Source organism: Euprymna scolopes, chromosome 3, assembly GCF_053919585.1.
Source record: "Euprymna scolopes isolate OS-2025 chromosome 3, ASM5391958v1, whole genome shotgun sequence".
NCBI lineage: Eukaryota > Metazoa > Mollusca > Cephalopoda > Sepiida > Sepiolidae > Euprymna > Euprymna scolopes.
The window spans coordinates 32,792,523-32,811,391 of record NC_136484.1 but is presented as its reverse complement, the minus strand read 5'-3'; the positions used below and the strand labels follow the sequence as shown (position 1 = coordinate 32,811,391).

General features: G+C 32.4%; 1 protein-coding gene and 1 pseudogene across 1 annotated transcript in view; both read left to right on the top strand.

The window, feature by feature from the left end:
- Positions 1 to 18,869, top strand: part of LOC145254545 (periodic tryptophan protein 2 homolog) — a 120,537-nt gene that overhangs the window by 58,594 nt on the left and 43,074 nt on the right. The window contains exons 4-8 of the mRNA XM_080113072.1: positions 1,827 to 1,926; positions 4,636 to 4,779; positions 10,887 to 11,022; positions 14,351 to 14,501; positions 17,601 to 17,676. Coding sequence (XP_079969198.1) covers positions 1,827 to 1,926; positions 4,636 to 4,779; positions 10,887 to 11,022; positions 14,351 to 14,501; positions 17,601 to 17,676 — 607 coding nt within the window. The remainder of the gene's footprint in view (positions 1 to 1,826; positions 1,927 to 4,635; positions 4,780 to 10,886; positions 11,023 to 14,350; positions 14,502 to 17,600; positions 17,677 to 18,869) is intronic.
- LOC145264961 (U2 spliceosomal RNA) lies at positions 87 to 220 on the top strand (annotated as a pseudogene).

The following is an 18,869-nucleotide window of genomic DNA, read 5'->3' as shown; positions in this document are numbered from 1 at the left end:
AAGAGTAAGTGGGTGAGAGAGAGAAAGAGAGAGAAAAAAAAGAAAGACGGTGTTGGTTTTGTGAAAAAAGTTGTTATTTACAATTGTTCGCATTCTTGGCCTTTTGGTCAAGATCAAAGTGTAGTATCTGTTCTTCAGATGCTGCACTTCTATTTCTTGTTCTCTTTCGGTGGAGGAGAAATCCTCCACGACTGAGACAATTTTTATTTTTGTACCTTTTCTCCACGTTAAAAAACGACCCTGGTGTCTAACTCTGTCCCGTGGGGAGGCATAGTAAATAGGTACAATTGTTCGCCATTAGTGGATGTTGACGTCACGTCACGTGACATGACTAAGCGTTTTTTTTTTTTAGTATGAATAACATTTTTTGTTTTAATTATAAAGTCTACACTTAATTTTATAGAAAATGCTGTATATATAATAGAAAAAAAAAATTACTGGTTTTGTTGGATTCAAGTGGATCCCCCCCCCCTCCAGTTTAAGAGATAGCAGGTCACGTGGTAATATACAAAATGGCTAGCGTAAATATAAAGATCGGTTTTTTTATCGACGAATATTTTGAAAGCTGAATTTTTTTTTATTCCTGTACATTTTTTCCTGATATTTTTCGTTAAAACTCTTGTATAAATACTATTTTTAACCAGTTAAATACGTTGGAGACATTGTCATGGAGTTTAATAATCTCTAGAACAAAGCAGAAGAGAAATTACAAAAGTATCGGTAAAACAAAGTGTTTGTTTACATTTGTTCGCCATTACTGGATGTTGACGTCACGTCACGTGACATGACTAAGCGTTTTTGGATTATGTAATATTAACATTAAAATGACAGGTTTTTTGGGGGGCCCCCCTAGGAGAGAAATGATCAGTTCACCCCCTTTTAATGGTCCGTTTGGTGTGGAATTTCGATATTTGTCATGCGGGTGATCAAGGTTCAATATGATACATAATTTGTCAACTTTGGTTGTGTCTGTCAAAAGTTTGAGCTGACGTCACGTCACGTGACACGTATTGAATAACGTTAAAATGACAGGTTTTTTTGGGGGCCCCCCTAGGAGAAAAACGATCAGTTGACCCCTTTCTACTGGTCCGTTTGACGTGAAATTTCGATATTTGTCATCCGGGTGATCAAGGTGCAATATGATACCAAATTTGTCAACTCTGGTTCCGTCTTTCAAAAGTTTTAGCGTTACAAACAAACATACATACATACATACATACACACCGATTTTTGCCTTTTATATATATAGATGATGATGCAAATTTGGATGAAAGTCAAAATGATCAAGTGTTTTTTCTTATTTGATTTTACTTTTTTTTTTTTCTTTTTTTTTTTTGTTTAATAGATTGTACAATCTTTTGTGGTCAAATATTTTTATCGATATTTTTTATCTTTTTTTTTTCTTTTTTTTTGTCTATGCATATCATTACTGTTTTCTTCACTTTTACTTAGGTTCATTTTTGTCCCCACCCCCTTTTGTGTCTTCCCTTTTTTCTCCCAACCTTTCTTTTGTCCCCACCCCTTCTGATTTCTTTACCTCCATTTTACATATTTTCTTGTTTCCTTCTCACTTTTCCTTATTTTTGCTTATCATTCCCCCCTCCCCACCTATTTTTCTTTTACTTTCTCATTGCTTCGTTTTTTGTTCCCTTATGCCTAACATTCAGATTTTCTTGCTATAAAATTTTTTCATAAACAATTGAGCCATTTTCTTAAATTTCTCTATTTTACATTTCTTGCATTCTTTAATAATTGTTTAAAAAATAGAATTTTTACTCGTGCAAAAACTCTTCATTTTTGTGACTTTTTTTTTTTTTTTCAAATAGAGGGAGAAGCTCTTTTGTGCAGCCTTATCAGTCGCACTGTACTCCATCGTTACCATTTCCACGGTAAAATCCGTTGCATCAAATTCAGCCCAGATGGAAAGTACGTATTCTTTACCATTTTGCTTATAAAATGTTTGCGGTTGTTTTAATTTGGCCTTTTCAAAATTGCAAATATTTTTTTATAATTGTGTTTAAATATTTAAAAAGAAAAAAAAAATTAATGCAGAGTTGGACAGATCTGTCAGGGTCCTAAACTTTTCCTTGATTGAATGTTTTATTTGTCAATCTCTGATTAAATTATTTGATGTAATATAATCATCCTCATATCATGAATCGTGTGATTCTATGGTTGGCATTGGTTTCCCTGATATTTCCCAGTCTGAATTTGGCGCTTCTTTATTATACAAATGAAAAAATATTGAATTTACCTAATTGCCAGGTCTCAAATAGCAACATATCTAAAAATTAAAAAATACGGTAGAATAATAATGAAAAAAGAAATTTCTGAAAGGACGTGAAATCACTATACTGAAGCAGATGAGTTGACAGGGGAGATAATTAAATTCTGTTGCTTTCGTCTTGTGATGAATGTAATTGAAAATATCTGACAAGATTTATTCCCCATATAAACTTTATCAAAGTTTTTCATTGATAATTATTTTTGTCTTAGTTTTCTGTAATTTTTTGGATATGTTACTATTTGCGACATGACAATTACCTAGGTGCCATTTGTTTTACTTGAAATTCAATTTTTTTTTTTTTTTTTTTTTTTTCGGTTGTATAATCTAAAAGCACCAATAATTCTTTCCAGAAAAACATGGGATATTTATAGGAGGGATCACGTGAAGATATCCAACATCCTAAGTGACTGATTTTCTGGAATGAACTGGACTTGAACTTGGAATACCCAGGTCGTCAGTCTGTGTCATTAACTACTTAACCACCAACTCCTCTCAATATAATAAAACAAAATTACTCAAAACTTTGTGGCAAAAGAAAAAGGAAAATTTGTTCAAATTTTATGACTTCCACTTGTGGCACCTTTCCATGTTACAACAGTGTTAACACAGCTTGGGTTGAACCAACTTTTAATGAGATGATTCCAATGCAATTACTGATTCCAATGCAATTACTGATTCTGTTGACAAGTTATTCCTGATTACCGTAAAAACACATTAAATGTGCAAGTATTTTTTAAAATATAAAAATAGACATATTGGGGGAGGGGGTGATCTATATATTTTAATTTTACTGTTAATTTAAAATCAATAAATATTATTTTAATCAGTACTACCAACAACGGAAGATTTTGCTTTAAACAAAATCAAATAAAAAAGACAAAAGAATCGTTTTTGGCATTGGAAGATGGGCACAAATTTTTCTGATTCCGATACCCTCAAAAGTTCTGATTTTTCTGATTCTACTTAATTTTCCCAAAACTAGCTTCTTCCCAGACCTGTATGATATCCTAAACCATGTTCATGCATAGTGCTCCTGAGCAAATTTGCATAAAAATGGTTAGTCAACTGCGATTCTACTGTCAAAGATAGACCACTTGTAAACTTAAGAGCTCACCCTAATTTTCCATGATGTTTGCCTTGCATGTTGTCAACTGTCTACCAACACACTTCCGCCACCCAGGTAGACAGATACTGAAGATTGTCATGAATTAATTCTACCGGTGAATAATTAACTCCATACCTGAATATTAAGGACATTGCTTCAACAAGATGGATAGCAGAGAACAACAGTTGTGACATGGTCAGCTAACTCACTAGTGAAATTTATTTTTTTGCTTACTTGCTTCTAGTTTCATTGGTAACTGAATATTTCATTTAGAGTTGAAAAAAAAAAAAACAAAAAAAACAATGATTTGTATTGGGTTCTGAATTGCTGTAAATTTTTGTTGGATTAAATATTTCCTTTTTCTGTCCAAGTTCGTCATATATAAAAACAATTGTTTACACATAAATGGATTGGTTATAATACTATACATTATTACAATTTTTATTTTAAATTTGTAAATTTAGATCTATGGTCCGATACTTAATTGGGTTATTTCAATTAGCTGTATCTTCTGTAATGCTAAACATTCAAAACTTGTACTGGCTATTGCTAATCTAAGTCATTAAAGATGGTGTCTATTAAAAAAAAAAAAAAAAAAAAAAAAGTTAGTGCTTGTGTAGATTAGTGATGTTTTAAACGAACGCATTCCAGGTGAAAACATTATTGCATACTTATGTGTCATGTGGAAATTATAAATTGCAGAAAATGACTCGATAGAAGATGTACTAGATGTATTTTTAACAAAAAAACAACCACAATTACATTCTGACATTTTTGTTTAAATAAATTTAATTTAAATAAAGGGAGATAAGTTGGTTTGTCATACTGAATTGGTTGCACAACTCTTCCACATTAAAATATGATGAAAACTCAAATTCTATTTTTCTTTTTCTTATGGGATCATTTTTCAGAATTTTTGGAATTTATACTAATTTCTACATGATATATAAGTATTTAATGTTTTCACCTGAAATGCAGAGATTTTAAAAGATGTTTAATTTACACAAGCACCAAAAATATCTTTCAAGGCAGTTACATTTTTTGTAAAGAATTAAATCTAAATTTTTTGTATTAGCAATATGAACCAATGTTATGCAAAAACTTTTTTTTTTTTAATTGAAAAAATTAGCAAGATAGGATCAAATATTCAAGAAACGAATTAGTTTTACTTTGTTAGATAATTGAATAATTTGTTAAGTTGGCATGTTTTTCTTTTTCTCATAATATTTTGTATTTTCTCCAGAAAATTTGCAGTTACAAAGGCAGATAAAATTTTGGTGTTTTACGCTCCTCAGAAAGACATGAACTTTAACCCCTTTCAACTCCTAAGGATGTTCTACGGTGCCTATGAAGACAATGTTTGCATTGATTGGACGACAGACTCCAGGTAACTAATTTTTTTTAATAAATTTTCTGAACTTTACGTGAAAGAAAATTGTAGACTATTTTATTGACTAAAGATGATTTTGCTTTTCTTAACAAGCTAAAAACTTCGGTGACTATTAAACTAGCTTTAAATGCTGATTAGTTTAGCGGCATTCACCATAGGCGGGATGAATTGGCTAAGGAATATCAAATTCACAAATGCTCCTCAGTCACGGAGGATGACTTTGCAGTTTTTGCGAGGAGGTATTCCCAAATGGTCACTAATCTGGTACTAACCAGGCTTAACATTGCTTACCTTCAATGATCTAACAAGAACCTATGTATCAACATGATTATGCTGTATTCTTTGTAAATGCATACCTTGCATATCTTTAATATGAATTTTAATTTAAAAAAATAAGTTTTCATTTAAATTAGCCTCTTCAAAATCAACATGTTTAAGGATTTTGGTAATTTATTCTGTTTGTATTATTAAATCACTTTAATTACTAATATTTAATACTAGCATTTCAGCCCGGGTGTTTGGAGGTGTATGTTGAGAGAGAGGAAAAAAAAAAAGCCAATTTTTTAAAACTTTAACCCCTATTATGACCCCATAACATTTGTTTTGGGCTCAAATCAAATTAAGTTAGATCCATGTCCAAGGAACCTATATCTAAAATTTCAAGTGTTTAGCCCCAAAATTGTTGGAGGAGTTTGGTAGAGTTTTCAAAGGTCAAATCGTTGAACTTTGATCCCTTAACAGCCAAATTTCTGGCAGACAACCGATTACAAAGATTTTCCCAAATCTCAGTACCTTGTATATAAAATTTTGAGTCTGTAGACTGAAAATTGACAGATATTGTGTAGGGAAATGTACACACACACACACACACACACACACACACACATATATAATATATATAATATATATATATATATATATATATATATATATATATATATATATATATATATATATATACATAATGAATGACAAGTCTATATTCCAAAGTTCATGATGTTGACCATCTTGCAATTTATTCCTTTCATTCAATTGACATTTACAATTCTTGACTGTATCTGTTTCGTAGCACAAAATCAATCCGTGAATCTATTTTGCCCTCATCAGAAAAAATAGCATCAAAAGAAAAATTCAAAATGGCTTAATGTAAACCTATAAGGTCTCTACAGCTTCTCTTCCAATTTTTGGATTTTTAATCATGTCAAAATGTATTTTGTTTCCTTTTGATGAATTGATTGTTGCTAGTTCATCTGAGGAGTTATGGACAAAATAGATTCACTGATTGATATAATTGATTTTGTGCTATGAAACAGATACTGTCAAGAATTGTAAATGTCAACTGAATTAAAGGAATAAATTGTAAGATGGTCAACACCATGAACTTTAGAATATAGACTTTTGTCATTCATCCATTATATTGCTCTGTAATTACATTGAGTTTATTAAATAAGGATTAATATATATTATAAGGAAATAAAGTATATTTCCATTTTTTTTTTAATTTTTCTTAAACTTTTTCTTCTAGGGGATGGGACATCCAACCAGATGTCTGACATTTACCCCTATTTTAGTGAGTCCAACCAAGAGATCTTTTCAGGATTCTAGCCGTCCCTTTCAGTGCAATCGTTTGTATTTCACTTGCACTTGGTTCACCGGGTATGCTTGTGTGTGGTGACCATCTAATCAAGTCGCTTGTCATGTCATCGTCAGGAATTTATTGATTTAAAAAACAATTTGATTTTATCACTGTTCATCCACACAGTGCTGTTGGCGTGTAGATTCATGGTTGTAATGCGATCTTTTTACACAAAACTCTATAGGACTTTTTTCTATTCATGTATGTAACCAGTGAATGGGTTGGAATATTCTAGAAAGCCAATGTAAAAGGGCCAACACGCCAAAAACAAACCAGTCCAGATGTTTACGTGATTTCCAGACAGCTTTTCACAGGCTTCTTTGCTGCTGCTCAAAATTATCACATGTATTGAACTCCGTCACAGGACGTAAAAACTGTGCTGCTAAGAATGTCAAGTTCAAACTGCAAATGGACAAATTACTCAATCCTTTAATAATGAAGCTCACGAAAACAATGAATATTTTTTGCTCATAAAACTTTTACCCTCCTGGTATACTTCATTTGTGGTGTTTTCTTCATAAAATATGTTAATCATAACGATTTCCTCAGTCATGAAAGATTTCCCACCGTACCCTTACAATTATGCAATTATTCCTTTTTCACTCGGATTATAATTCTGAACTTTTGTCTTATAAAAATGCACATTTTTCCGCGTTATTGACTTTAATCTTAATTTTATGCTCATGGGAGATCACTAACATTCAAGAATGACTACAACCTGCTCACCTATACACAAAATCGTTAAATAACATTTTTTATTTTAAGTTTTAGAAGTTGTTGCTATTTACTGATTTGTTTTTGTTAGGGAAAGGAGTTTCGACTTATGCTACCATCACCGTCATGAATTTGGAGGCCGGTCTCCCTACAAACTGGTGACCCCGAAAATTATCAGTAAATTAGCGATATGCAACCACGGGCCTCCTTTATAAAATGAACTTTGAGTTCATTCCTTATGAACTAGGAAACAGCTGTTTCCCCCCCCCCCCCCCTTTTTTTTTCCACACTAAGTACTTGATGTGTCTGGGAGTTCTTATGTAGGTTTTGTATCTGAATGCATCTGATAAGTACCGAAAATCAATAATCAAAAAAATTTGATTAAAGATTCGATTTTGACTAAAGTTACCACTTTTATACGACCTAGCATCACAAGTGCATTTGAGAAATTTTATCACTACAAAAACAGAAAGGTCCAGCCTATAAAATCAACTGTAGATTCTTTTATAAGACAGAGGAAATGAATGCTTCTTTTTAGATCACAGTTGAACGATGATAACTTGACTTTTGCATTTTAAACATTAAGTGAAGTTATTATTCACAGATAATTTTATAAAATCAACAGTAGATTCTCTGTGATTTGTAGACTACGATGTTTTTTTTGGACCAAGTCATTGCGGTGAGGCATGTAAGCTTCCTTCTGGTAGACTGAGGAAGTCTCTAACTAGAACAGGTAGTTAATCGATTTGATTAAAAAAAAAAAAAAAAAAAAAGAAAAAAAAAGTGATTTTGATGATAAATGTATGGTTTATCCTCATTCAATCCTGGACAACATTGGACCTCCCTGCTATATATATATCTCAATAAGATTTCAAGTAACAGCAGACATTAATTTATAAACTGTTAAGACTGTTGTATGTCATTGATTTTCAATAACGAGCTGTTTTGATGGTAATATCTAGAAAAGTGTGATTGTGTTTGAGGACAATTCTCAGCAAATTTTTGATCTACAGATTTGAAATTTGGTTTATAGGGTATTTAGACATGTGGAAAACTTTAATTGGCTTTCATTTGTAAAAAAATGGTCTGCAAAGGCATCAAAGTTGAAAAATTGGAATGTTGGGTGGGGGGGGAGGCATTGGATTTTTATTTGTTTATCAACTGTTTCAGTAATACACATCCATGAATTGTTCACATGATAGATTAGTTAAGAATAAGTAGGTTTGAAAACACTTTTTAGTGTTGAGCTGGCCTAATGATTATCATACTTGACTGTCTTTAGGTTTTGGTTTCAATCTCAGCTCATATTTTTACATTTTTTTTTCTAGTTAAAAAACGTGAACTGTTTAGAAAAACATACTTGCATGCATATTTCAGTTTCTGTATGAATTAAAATATATTTATACATTTTACGACCGGGCAATGCTGGGAGGCCTGCTAGTAGCATGATAAATGAAATGGCTAACTGTTATTTAAGTAAATAATACAACAGTCTTTTATAGTTTATAATAAACTAGCCTGAATTAATGTTTTTAGCCAATTTTTCAATATTTGTCGTTTGAAGGATCGAGCTTTAAAATGATACCAGTCTCATGAAAATCCGTCACCTCTGATATAAGTTTTAGGCAGACATACAAACTTATGTGCATTTAAACAGACAGGTGAGATTTATATTATGGACTAGTGGCGGGGTACTCGGCGTTGCCTGAGTGTTTGGAGGTGTGTGTGCGTGTGGTTGGTCGGGATGGGGGGTGTTAATGAAAACCTAAGAATAAGCGAAGTAAAAAAAGAAAACGGAAAAACGACCGTTAAAACTTATCTGAAAAATAAAGCGGTAGTGGTGGTGGGGAGGGGGTTACCCGGGCGGCGGTGGGGGGGGGGGGTAATCAAAACATAAGAATAAGCGAAGTAAAAAAAAAAAAAAACACAAAAAAAACTAACGTAAGGCAAACGAATAATGTTAAATGTAAAAATCTGAAAAATAAAACAGAAAAACGAACGTTAAAACTTCTGAAAAATAAAAACAAAAAAAAAAAACGTGAAAAATGGCTTAAATAAGCCTCTTTCAATATTCAAATTTAAAAAATCGGTGGGTACCCGGGTGTTTTTGGGTGTGTGGGGGGGGGGTGTTAATGAAAACCTAAGAATATGCCAAGTAAAATAAAACAAAAAAAACAGAAAAACGACTTATGTTAAAAATGGCTTAAATAACCCTGCTTCAATATTATAATTTAAAAAATCGAAAAAAAAGACATCTCACACCACGATTCGAACACAAAACGTTTAGATAATGACCCAACGCTCTAACCAACTGAGCTAACATGACGCACATGAAATTGTGTCAGTTCTTCAAATATTTAAACTAAATCATGTTATGACGTCGCCTGACGCATGCATAGAACCGATCTCATCATGAGAGGATGGTTTTAGCTTCGTACGATAGCCAAGTCTCTCTCTCGGTTCAAAATGTTGAGATCCAGCAAGAGTTAAACTGCAGACCAGCTTAATGCGGGTACTGGTCTCCCGCTTTATGATTTTTTAAATCAGATTTGCTTCTCCTAGAAAGGTTGCCTTCACCACGGCTTACAGGAGTCCTCTCCACCCCAACACACACACACACAAACACACATGGTGCTAGTTGGCCGTTGACCCCGAAAAAGGGTTCATTCGCCCTTTGGAAGGTCTTGTTTTTAATCCTTCAGGGAGACTAGCCACCCTCCTCACCAAACAAATCTGGTAGGGGAACCAGTTTAGTCACTGGTGACCCGACCATTAGGCAGGTAGTACTGGGTTACATAGTACCAGTAGCACATGACATGACATGACATGACCTGACATAAACATACATACATACATTTTCGCTTTTATATATATATATATATATATATATATATATAGATTAATGTCTTGTTTGTAATTTTATTGTCCTATTTTCTTGTACATTGAATATTGACAGTAATTTTATAATGCAAACAGGATAAAGTATTGGTTTCTAAGCATACACAAACTTATTTCTATTCAAATAACATATCACAGAGAAAAGGGGGAAAAAATACAATACATTTTGCAGATGACTGCAGAAATCCTATTTGAATAAGATCACCATTTAACAACACAGACGTTATTCCTCTCTTTGTAATAATATTATACCATGAGGGGAAAAAAGAATGAAGACTAAAAAAAAAACCCTCAAAACTGTTCAAAATCCTGAAGACTGATTATCAAAAATTTTGATTTTAAATAAATGCAAATTTAAAAAATAATTGCATTGTATATTATTTAGTGTAAACAAAGTTACATATTTCTCTCTCATATATATTTAATTATTTATAGCTCTTGTACTGCGCTATTGAGCTGTGACAATTGAAAAAAAACTTTATTTCCTTATATGCAATTTCTATCATAATTAGTAAAATTGCATAAATGTCACATTAGTAATTTAATAATAAAATGTTTTCAGAGTATTTATTTTTCATACATACATACATACATACATACATAGTAAGGGAATTGGAGATGACCAAAGCATGACTGTTCTCCCTTTTTTTTTTCTTTTTTCGTTCAGAAAAATAAAGATCTCATCAGTTTATATGCTCCTACTGTTTGTGATGTCTCTTGATACATAACTTACATACTAATAAAAATTTTCATTACTCTAACTTGATGTAGAAAAATGCTATTTTTAACATTTATGCTAGCATTCAAATATTGCTGCTGCAGATTATCATGACCATTTTTTTGTTTCTAATTTCAGAGCCATTTGTACGGGGTCCAAAGATATGTCTGTTCGAGTCTACGGCGTTGAAAGGTTTAAAAACTTAGTTGTCTACACTCTCACTGGACATGGGGATGCTGTCGTCGGAACCTTCTTCCTAAAAGATTCTTTAGATGTATCCTCTTTTATCCCCTATCCCCCCAAACCTAATAATTTTTTTAATTTCAGTATTTTCAAAAAGTTGTTTTTTTGGCCAAGATGCACCTGAAGGTCAGAGGTTACATCCACTGAATCGTTGTGAAAATGACACTCAAGATGAGAACAGTAGTCGGTAGAATTCAAATAATACGAATAGATAATCCTCGTCTTCAAAATTCAGAAATATAAGAGAAGGCAGGTATTTTTTTTTTTTTTTTTTTTTTTTTTAATGACCTAATGTTTTTGTAACTTTCAACATTGACTTTTTTAATACCAAAGTTTGGTTATGAATTTATAATAGTGTAATGAATAAAGTGCAATCAGTAATTCCCACATTATCCAACAACCTGAAGGTTGCATGCATGGCAACTGAGAAGACGGAACTGGTTGCCCGGCAATTCGCTTCCACTGTAGCACCAACAAACAACTCCCTCCCAAATCTCCCTATGCGGATGGAAGCCACAATTGCTAATCTGAAAATCACCCTTTCTCATGTCCATGATATCATAAAACTTAGACACCTCCAAGGCATGTGTGCCTAATCTTGTCCCTGCTATACTAATTAAAAAAAATGCTCAGCTGAGCTAGTCTTCGTACTTTCCAAACTCTACAACAAATCCCTTGTTGAATCTTGCTTCCCTAATAGTTGGAAAATGGTCTGTGATACCAGTGTACAAGAATTCTGGTGAAAGGACTAATCCTCTCAATTATCACCCTATCAATTTCCTCTTTGCTAAAATCTTTCTGACAAACAGTACAGATTTAGTCAATGCCGTTCTATTGCAGATATTTTAATGGTCATCTCTGAACGTATATACTATGCACTGGATAAAGTAGGTGAAGCTAGCCCTCAATATATCCAAGACCTTTGATAAAGTTTGGCATGAAGGGCTGCTAATGAAAATTAAATCTTACGGTATAACTGGATGAATACTAAATATAATTAGACCTTTAGACAATAGGACAGTCCAGGTTGTCATTGAACGTTCATCCAAATGGCATAACATTAATGCAGTGTGCCTCGGGGGGTCTATCCTTGGACCACTATTTCTGATATTCATCAATGATTTCCCTGATAATATTGTCAGATTGGTATATTTGATAATACAACGCTCTATAACCTGCATGAGGGAAGAATGGATATACACAAATCTAAGACAATGGCAGAATCCTTATAAAATGACCTCCAGACCGTAGTGGAATGGGGCCGTAAATGGAAGGTGATATTTGATACTAGTAAGACTAAGTTGTTCCCCTTTAACAATAACAAACTTCTCCAACCATCGATATCCATGACAAATAACTCTCTACCTGAGAATTCTCTCTTTAAACTCCTTAACTTAACATTCACAGGAAGTATGAACCGAAACAAATACATTAAGATGTGAAGGCTGCTGCAAGGAAGGTGGGCTCCCTCTATCGTGCTAGAAAAATACTCACACCTGTACCTCTACAAGGCCACCATTAGCCCATGCATGGAATATTGTTGCCACATCTGAGCTGGTGCATCTACCACTAGTCACTCCCTCTTGAATAGGCTCCAATCTAATAGGTCTCACTTTGTCAACTAGGCTCCAATTCCTGTCCCATCGCCACAATGTTGCATCCCTGTGTCTGTTTTACAAGTATTTTAATCGACTGTGCTTTGATGAACTCATTACACTTGTGCCCCCTCGACGTATATATCCCCGACAAACTCACTTAGCAAAATCACACCCCTTCACTCATGAGGTCCGTAAATGCCAGAAAGCTTTCTACTCTAATAGCTTCTTTCCTAGAATAGCTAGACTTTGGAATTCCTTTCCTGTTACCTGCTTTTCTAAGTGTACTGATATGCAAAAGTTCAAATGTAACGTAAACCAACATCTTAATCTTTCTTAGGCATGGTCCCAATTAGTAACCCCTTGCATTCAAGTGGTTTTGAACAAGAGATAGAACCTTATTCAGGAAAGTACCTGAAAATGCCATTATTTCAACGGGAAAATGTGAGTTGAGTTTTTCCTTGTAATTTTTTGTGACGGTGTATACATGTTGGTTCTTTACATGCTATTACATGTTAAATATAGATAGATATGATGTTCGTTCGTTGCTTGCTAAGATGACTGATAATACAATTGTTCTGTAGGTTCGAAGATGACTTGTTAGACCAATTCGAGCTCTGAAGTATTTCCCACGTTGGACACCTGTAGGATAATTCTGTAGCAGAGGTACTGACTGCTTTCTTTTTTTAATGTTACACTTTCTCTTGCATTCTTTATTGCATGCAGATTCAACAATTGTAGCTGCTTCATGAGTTGCAGCACGTCGGGAACATCTGCTTGGGTTAGTTTTTCCTATGAGTTAGAATACAAACCAAACTGTTTGAGGGGCACCTTTAGATTGTCCTTGAACCGTTTTCGCTATTCTCCTGCGGGTCTTTTTCCTTTGGACAGTTCACCATAAGAGCTGTTTTGGGAGCCTTCAGCATACAGTATATATGATTTGCCTACTGAATCTGGCACTGCTGTAACATAGTGTGTAATGATGGAAGGCTTGACCGGGCTAAACCCTCTGTGTCTTGTATCTTGTCTTACCACTTGAGTTTCTACAATATATATATATATATATATATATATATATATGAGAGAGAGAATAAATAATAAAGTTATATTCCAAAATTCATGATGTTGACCATCTTATAATTTATTCCTTTAATTCAGTTGACTTATATAATTCAAAATGGCGTAATGGAAAAATAAAGGTATATGCAGCTTCTCTTCCAATTTTCGGATTTTAATTATATCAAATCACACTTCATTTCCTTTTTGACAGATTGATTGTTGCTATTTCTTCTGATGAGTTAAGGGCATAATAGATTCACTGATTGATATAATAATTGATTTTGCGCTACGAAACAGATATTGTCAAGAGTCAGTCAACTGAATTAAAGGAATAAATTATAAGATGGTCAGCATCATGAATTTTGGAATATAACTTTTTGTTTATTTTCTATATTGCTCTGTAATTACATCGAGCTTCTTAAATAAGGATTGGTATATATTATAAGAAAATATATTTCTACAGAAATATATATATATTATTCATAGGTAAAGGTTAATTTTTGTTCAGTAGTGCTCCATTGCAGAAAGGAAATAACTTTTTGTTGTGCAATACTTTTTTAATAGCAAATCCTCGAGTTAATACTTCCTCCCATGGTTTCCTTGACCGTCCCTTGCGAACTTAAATCCTCAGTTTTTTGTTGAATGAGCTCTCAAATTTTAACTGTTTTAAAATAGAATTTCTTATTGACCTTAATGAAAGTTCAGTTGTATAGTGTAGCAGCGAATGGTGTGCTTAACTTATGGCGCTGTGATACAGAATTGGATGGTTTGGAGCCATTTAATAAAAAAAAAGAAATTGATGAAACTGAAGAGGACGAAGAAGGTGAAGAATCCAGTAAAAAATCTCGTCTTAAAGGTAAGTTATTTTGTGTTTATGTAATCATGATATCTATCTGTATAAAGTAACAAATGTTAATATATTTGTATGTAAAGGATAAAATCCTAAACTAAATAACTGATTATGAATTTTTTTAATACAGTTGTATAGTATAAGGGGGGTCCAAATGTGTGTAATGAGTAGAAACTCTTTTGTATTATATTTTTCGGACTTCTGTTCTTGCGAGTGTTATTTTCATGTTTTAATCAATGTAATCTCTGGTCGGAGGTGACATTGACTGAAACGTTGTGAAAATAACACTGAAGATGAGAACAGTAGTCCAAAGAATCCAAATATGAATAATTATTCCTTATCTCAAAAATTCAGAAAAACTCTTTAAAATTTAAATATCTGATTTTTGTAACAGGTATTAAAGATTAATCTATTATATATATTTTAGATATAGGTTCCTTGGCCATGGATCTAACTTAATAATTTGATTTGAGCTCAAAACAAATGTTAAGGGATCATAATAGGGGTCAAAGTTAAAAAAAATTGACCGCTTTTTTTTTTTTTCCCTCAACGTACACCTCCAAACACCTGGGCAACGCCGGGCTGAAATGCTAGCTAATAAATGTTCCCAAAAATTTCTGATTTTAGTTTTTTATATATCGGATATTAAATTTGATCCATAGTCCTAAGACACCAATGAAGGAAGATTCTCTGAATTACAATTTCTTACAGGGTTTGTTTAGTCTTGAAAAGACCTTATTTCTATTACCTTGCAAAATATGGAAAATATCTTGCAAAGGCCTCGAAAATTGTATTAGTGTTCAGTAAAAATTTGTCAGAATATTAAAAATAAAATCTAAGATACTTTCTTCCGAAATTACATCATTATTTCTGGTATTGTCTATACAAAAATTACGACTTGGTGCTATTTATATACTTTACGGATGTAGCCAAAGTGAAATGAAAAATCAATAAATATTCTTGAAATATTTTGTAAATATCAAAATATTCTTTAAATATTAATCAAAATACTATTAGTTTATTGGTTTATCATATTTTATATATCAAATTTTAACTTTGTCTGGAGAAGGCCTTGAAAGGTCCTTGAAAATGGACATTGAAAATCTATGAATCCTGTTTTAAATTTAAGCCTTTAATTTTAGGCATTTTCTAGATTCAAAATCATGTAATAATTTTAGAATAAGGTTTAGTAGTATTATATTCTGATTTTAAGCAACCAAGATGGAGATGAATTATCAGTTGTGTAAATAACAATGTGTCTCTGAAATGCAAGTGCAAATTTGGATCAGTCTAGTCTCACAATATCATTCACTATATAGTCATATCTTGAAATATAAATTTGATTGTTTCCATGACCACCAACATATCTAAAAAAAAAAATAAAATAAAATAATTATTCCCATTTGAATTACAAGAAACAGAATTAATCCATTGCACGGGTAAGAAATTTACCCAAAACAAGCTCAAATTACACTCAACAAAAGATAAATACAACGGTATTGACACGGAAATTGATATATAATAATAGTCTTTAATAAAGACTATAAAAAATAGTTGTCCTCACTACTTAAGTGAGTGATAGCTAGGCTATCATGCACACAAGATATGGTAACTAAAAAGGGGCAAGATTATACACAATGAAAAACATTGAATGAACTTATAAATGCTTAATATTTAAGTCTTAGAAAGGATAAAAAAAAAAAAAAAAAAAGGAAAGAATAAAATTGTAACCAACTTACTATGGAGACGGATGAGTGGCTAACTAAGGTGAGCTAGGAGGAGGAGGCAAAGAGAGGCCTGAGACAGCATAGTCTATGATACACATGCACTCAAACATTTTTTCTTGCTTTGCATTCTTTTTTTTTTTGCGTTGTACTATTTTGGAAATTCTATCCTCAAAACAGTTGTATATTAGGGTGTAAATATAGATACAATGTATCGTATTTCAGAAAAGAAAATGTATGTTAGTGGATTCGTACCTCAAAGAATTACTGTATTACAACTCTTCTAGACTCATTATTTTGTTTTCCTGTTTTTGTTAGTTTTATAAAAATCTATATTATAAACTTTGGTATGTTTTAAGGTATGCAGTAGAATTGTACAGCATTTGGCTTGAATTATCCTTATAATGGGGTGGGGCATGAATGTTGATAGATGTGGTGAGACAGATTTTCTATCATTCTTAGTTACCGTTACTTAATGGCCTGTCTGATTTCATAATTTATTAACAACCAACCTACTAATTATGCACCTACCCTCTAATTATACTGTGCAGCAAATTTCATGCTTTAAAAAAGTACATGCTGCACAAGGTCCATTTCGGTGTAAGAAAAGTATCCTGATACTAAATCTGACCTTTATGCACCGTTTTCATGTACTATAAATCATATTTTGTCATTATCTGTTATGAATGAAAAAAAACACAAATTTATCAGTTCAAACATTTGTTTTCTTAGCCCTCGTGTCATCTTCCCTTTTTATATTCCAGCTGAAGTTTGCTAACATCCTAGGGTTCTACTTTAAAACGTTTCTCCATCACTGAAATATCCTGATGGAATCTCTCACCTTGTTCATCACTCACATCCCTAATATTCTCTGCAAAATTCTTGAAAGTGAAAATTTTGAAAAAAAAACAAAAAAAAACTACCTAATTTGACAAAAAAAAATGCCAGGAATGGATTTTCCATGCCATTGTGCATCTAAAAATTACCACAGATGTTTTGTACTTTTGAGTGTTGCAGTGTTATATATGCGTCTCATTACTATCTTTGTAAAGTGAAATGAATAATTAAGTAAAATATATTGTTTTTGTTCAACGCAACAGCTGTCACTTGAATTTTCCTATAAAAATGTGTTGGATAAAATTTAAACAAAGATATAATCTCCAAATAAAGGGAGACTATCACCAGCAGATGCAGAGTAAACAAATTCACAGAACCACCTGGTGGCAAACTAGTATGTTGTCGACAGGATTATAAAGTTCCCTCTTGTGATTTTTGTCTACAATAAAAATGATGCTGGAGACTTTGTGCTGTACTTGTATGATTAAAAGTAAATTCTTTTCATAGTCTCCATTTTGATATTGTATTTTTTTCTTTATTTCAGAATCCAAGGCACGACGCAAACAAGATGAAGAAGTAGAAGCAATAAAAAACAAAATTTTGTATAAAAAATCTGGCAGGTAAGAAACTTTTAAGCCTCCTTTATTTATCTTATCCCTAATATGGAATATACTCACATAATTTGAATTTAACATTTTCTAAATGGGGCTCTACACTGCGAGTGAAACGGTTGCATTTGCGAGTGATTTTTCTAAGTGTCGACTAGAAATAATGAAATGCTTATCTTTTGGCGATTGTGTTTCTTTCATTGATAATCTTCCAAAGCTCACTGAGTGAAAAATATCTTCAACTTTTTTTTTTTTTTTTTTTCCTTATATGAAACGAACAAACTTAAATTGTTTAATAGAATAATATACTTTTCTTTTTTTTATGAAGGCTATTTAAAAAAAAACCTGAAGAAATCAGAATGATTATACCTTTAAGTATTAACATAAAATTTGTATATTTAGAATTACACTTATTTAAAATAAAAAAAAAAAAATTAAAAAAATACAGAAAAATCTTTGTACTCATCATGAAACGAAGATGTCATATTCCAAAAATCACCAGGGTTTGGCTAGTAACTTTTCTATTTGGCTAGTAAACAAAAATGTTTAGTTGTTAAAGGTCAACTAAAAATAAATTCGTCCGTAGAGCCCTGCTAAAGAAAATAGAAACTCACAGAACTACATGACATTAAAAGATATTTCTCCATGATCAAGTGCAGCTGTTACCAACCCTTTTTTATGCATACCTCCCACATGTATAACTGATTTAAAGGTAAACAAAGTACAAACTAGATTTGTGCAACACCTTAATCTTTACTATTATATAAAAGAAACTTTGTGTCTGAGTTCGTTCCTTATGGACTCAAAAATGGTTGGGCCGATTTATGAAATTTCACATAAAGGTACTTCAGTGTTCTTAGATAGGTTTTGTACTGGAATGTCTTTGATGAGTATTGATAATCGAAATAATCCGATGAAATAAGCAACAGGTGATTTTGACTGAAGTTAACACTTTAAACAGCCCAACATCACAAGTTTATTTGAAAAGTTTTATTGCTACACTACAAGCTGAAAGGCCCGACACTTAAAATCAACAGTAACTTCTTTGATACATATTTCTTAGAGCACAGTTGAGTCAGTATACTTGACATTTGCATTTTAAACTTTAATTCAGACATATATAAAAATGTTATGAAATCAAAAGTAGGTTCTCTACAGTGCAATGTAGATTACAATGTGTTGTGGACTGTCATTGCAGAGAGACA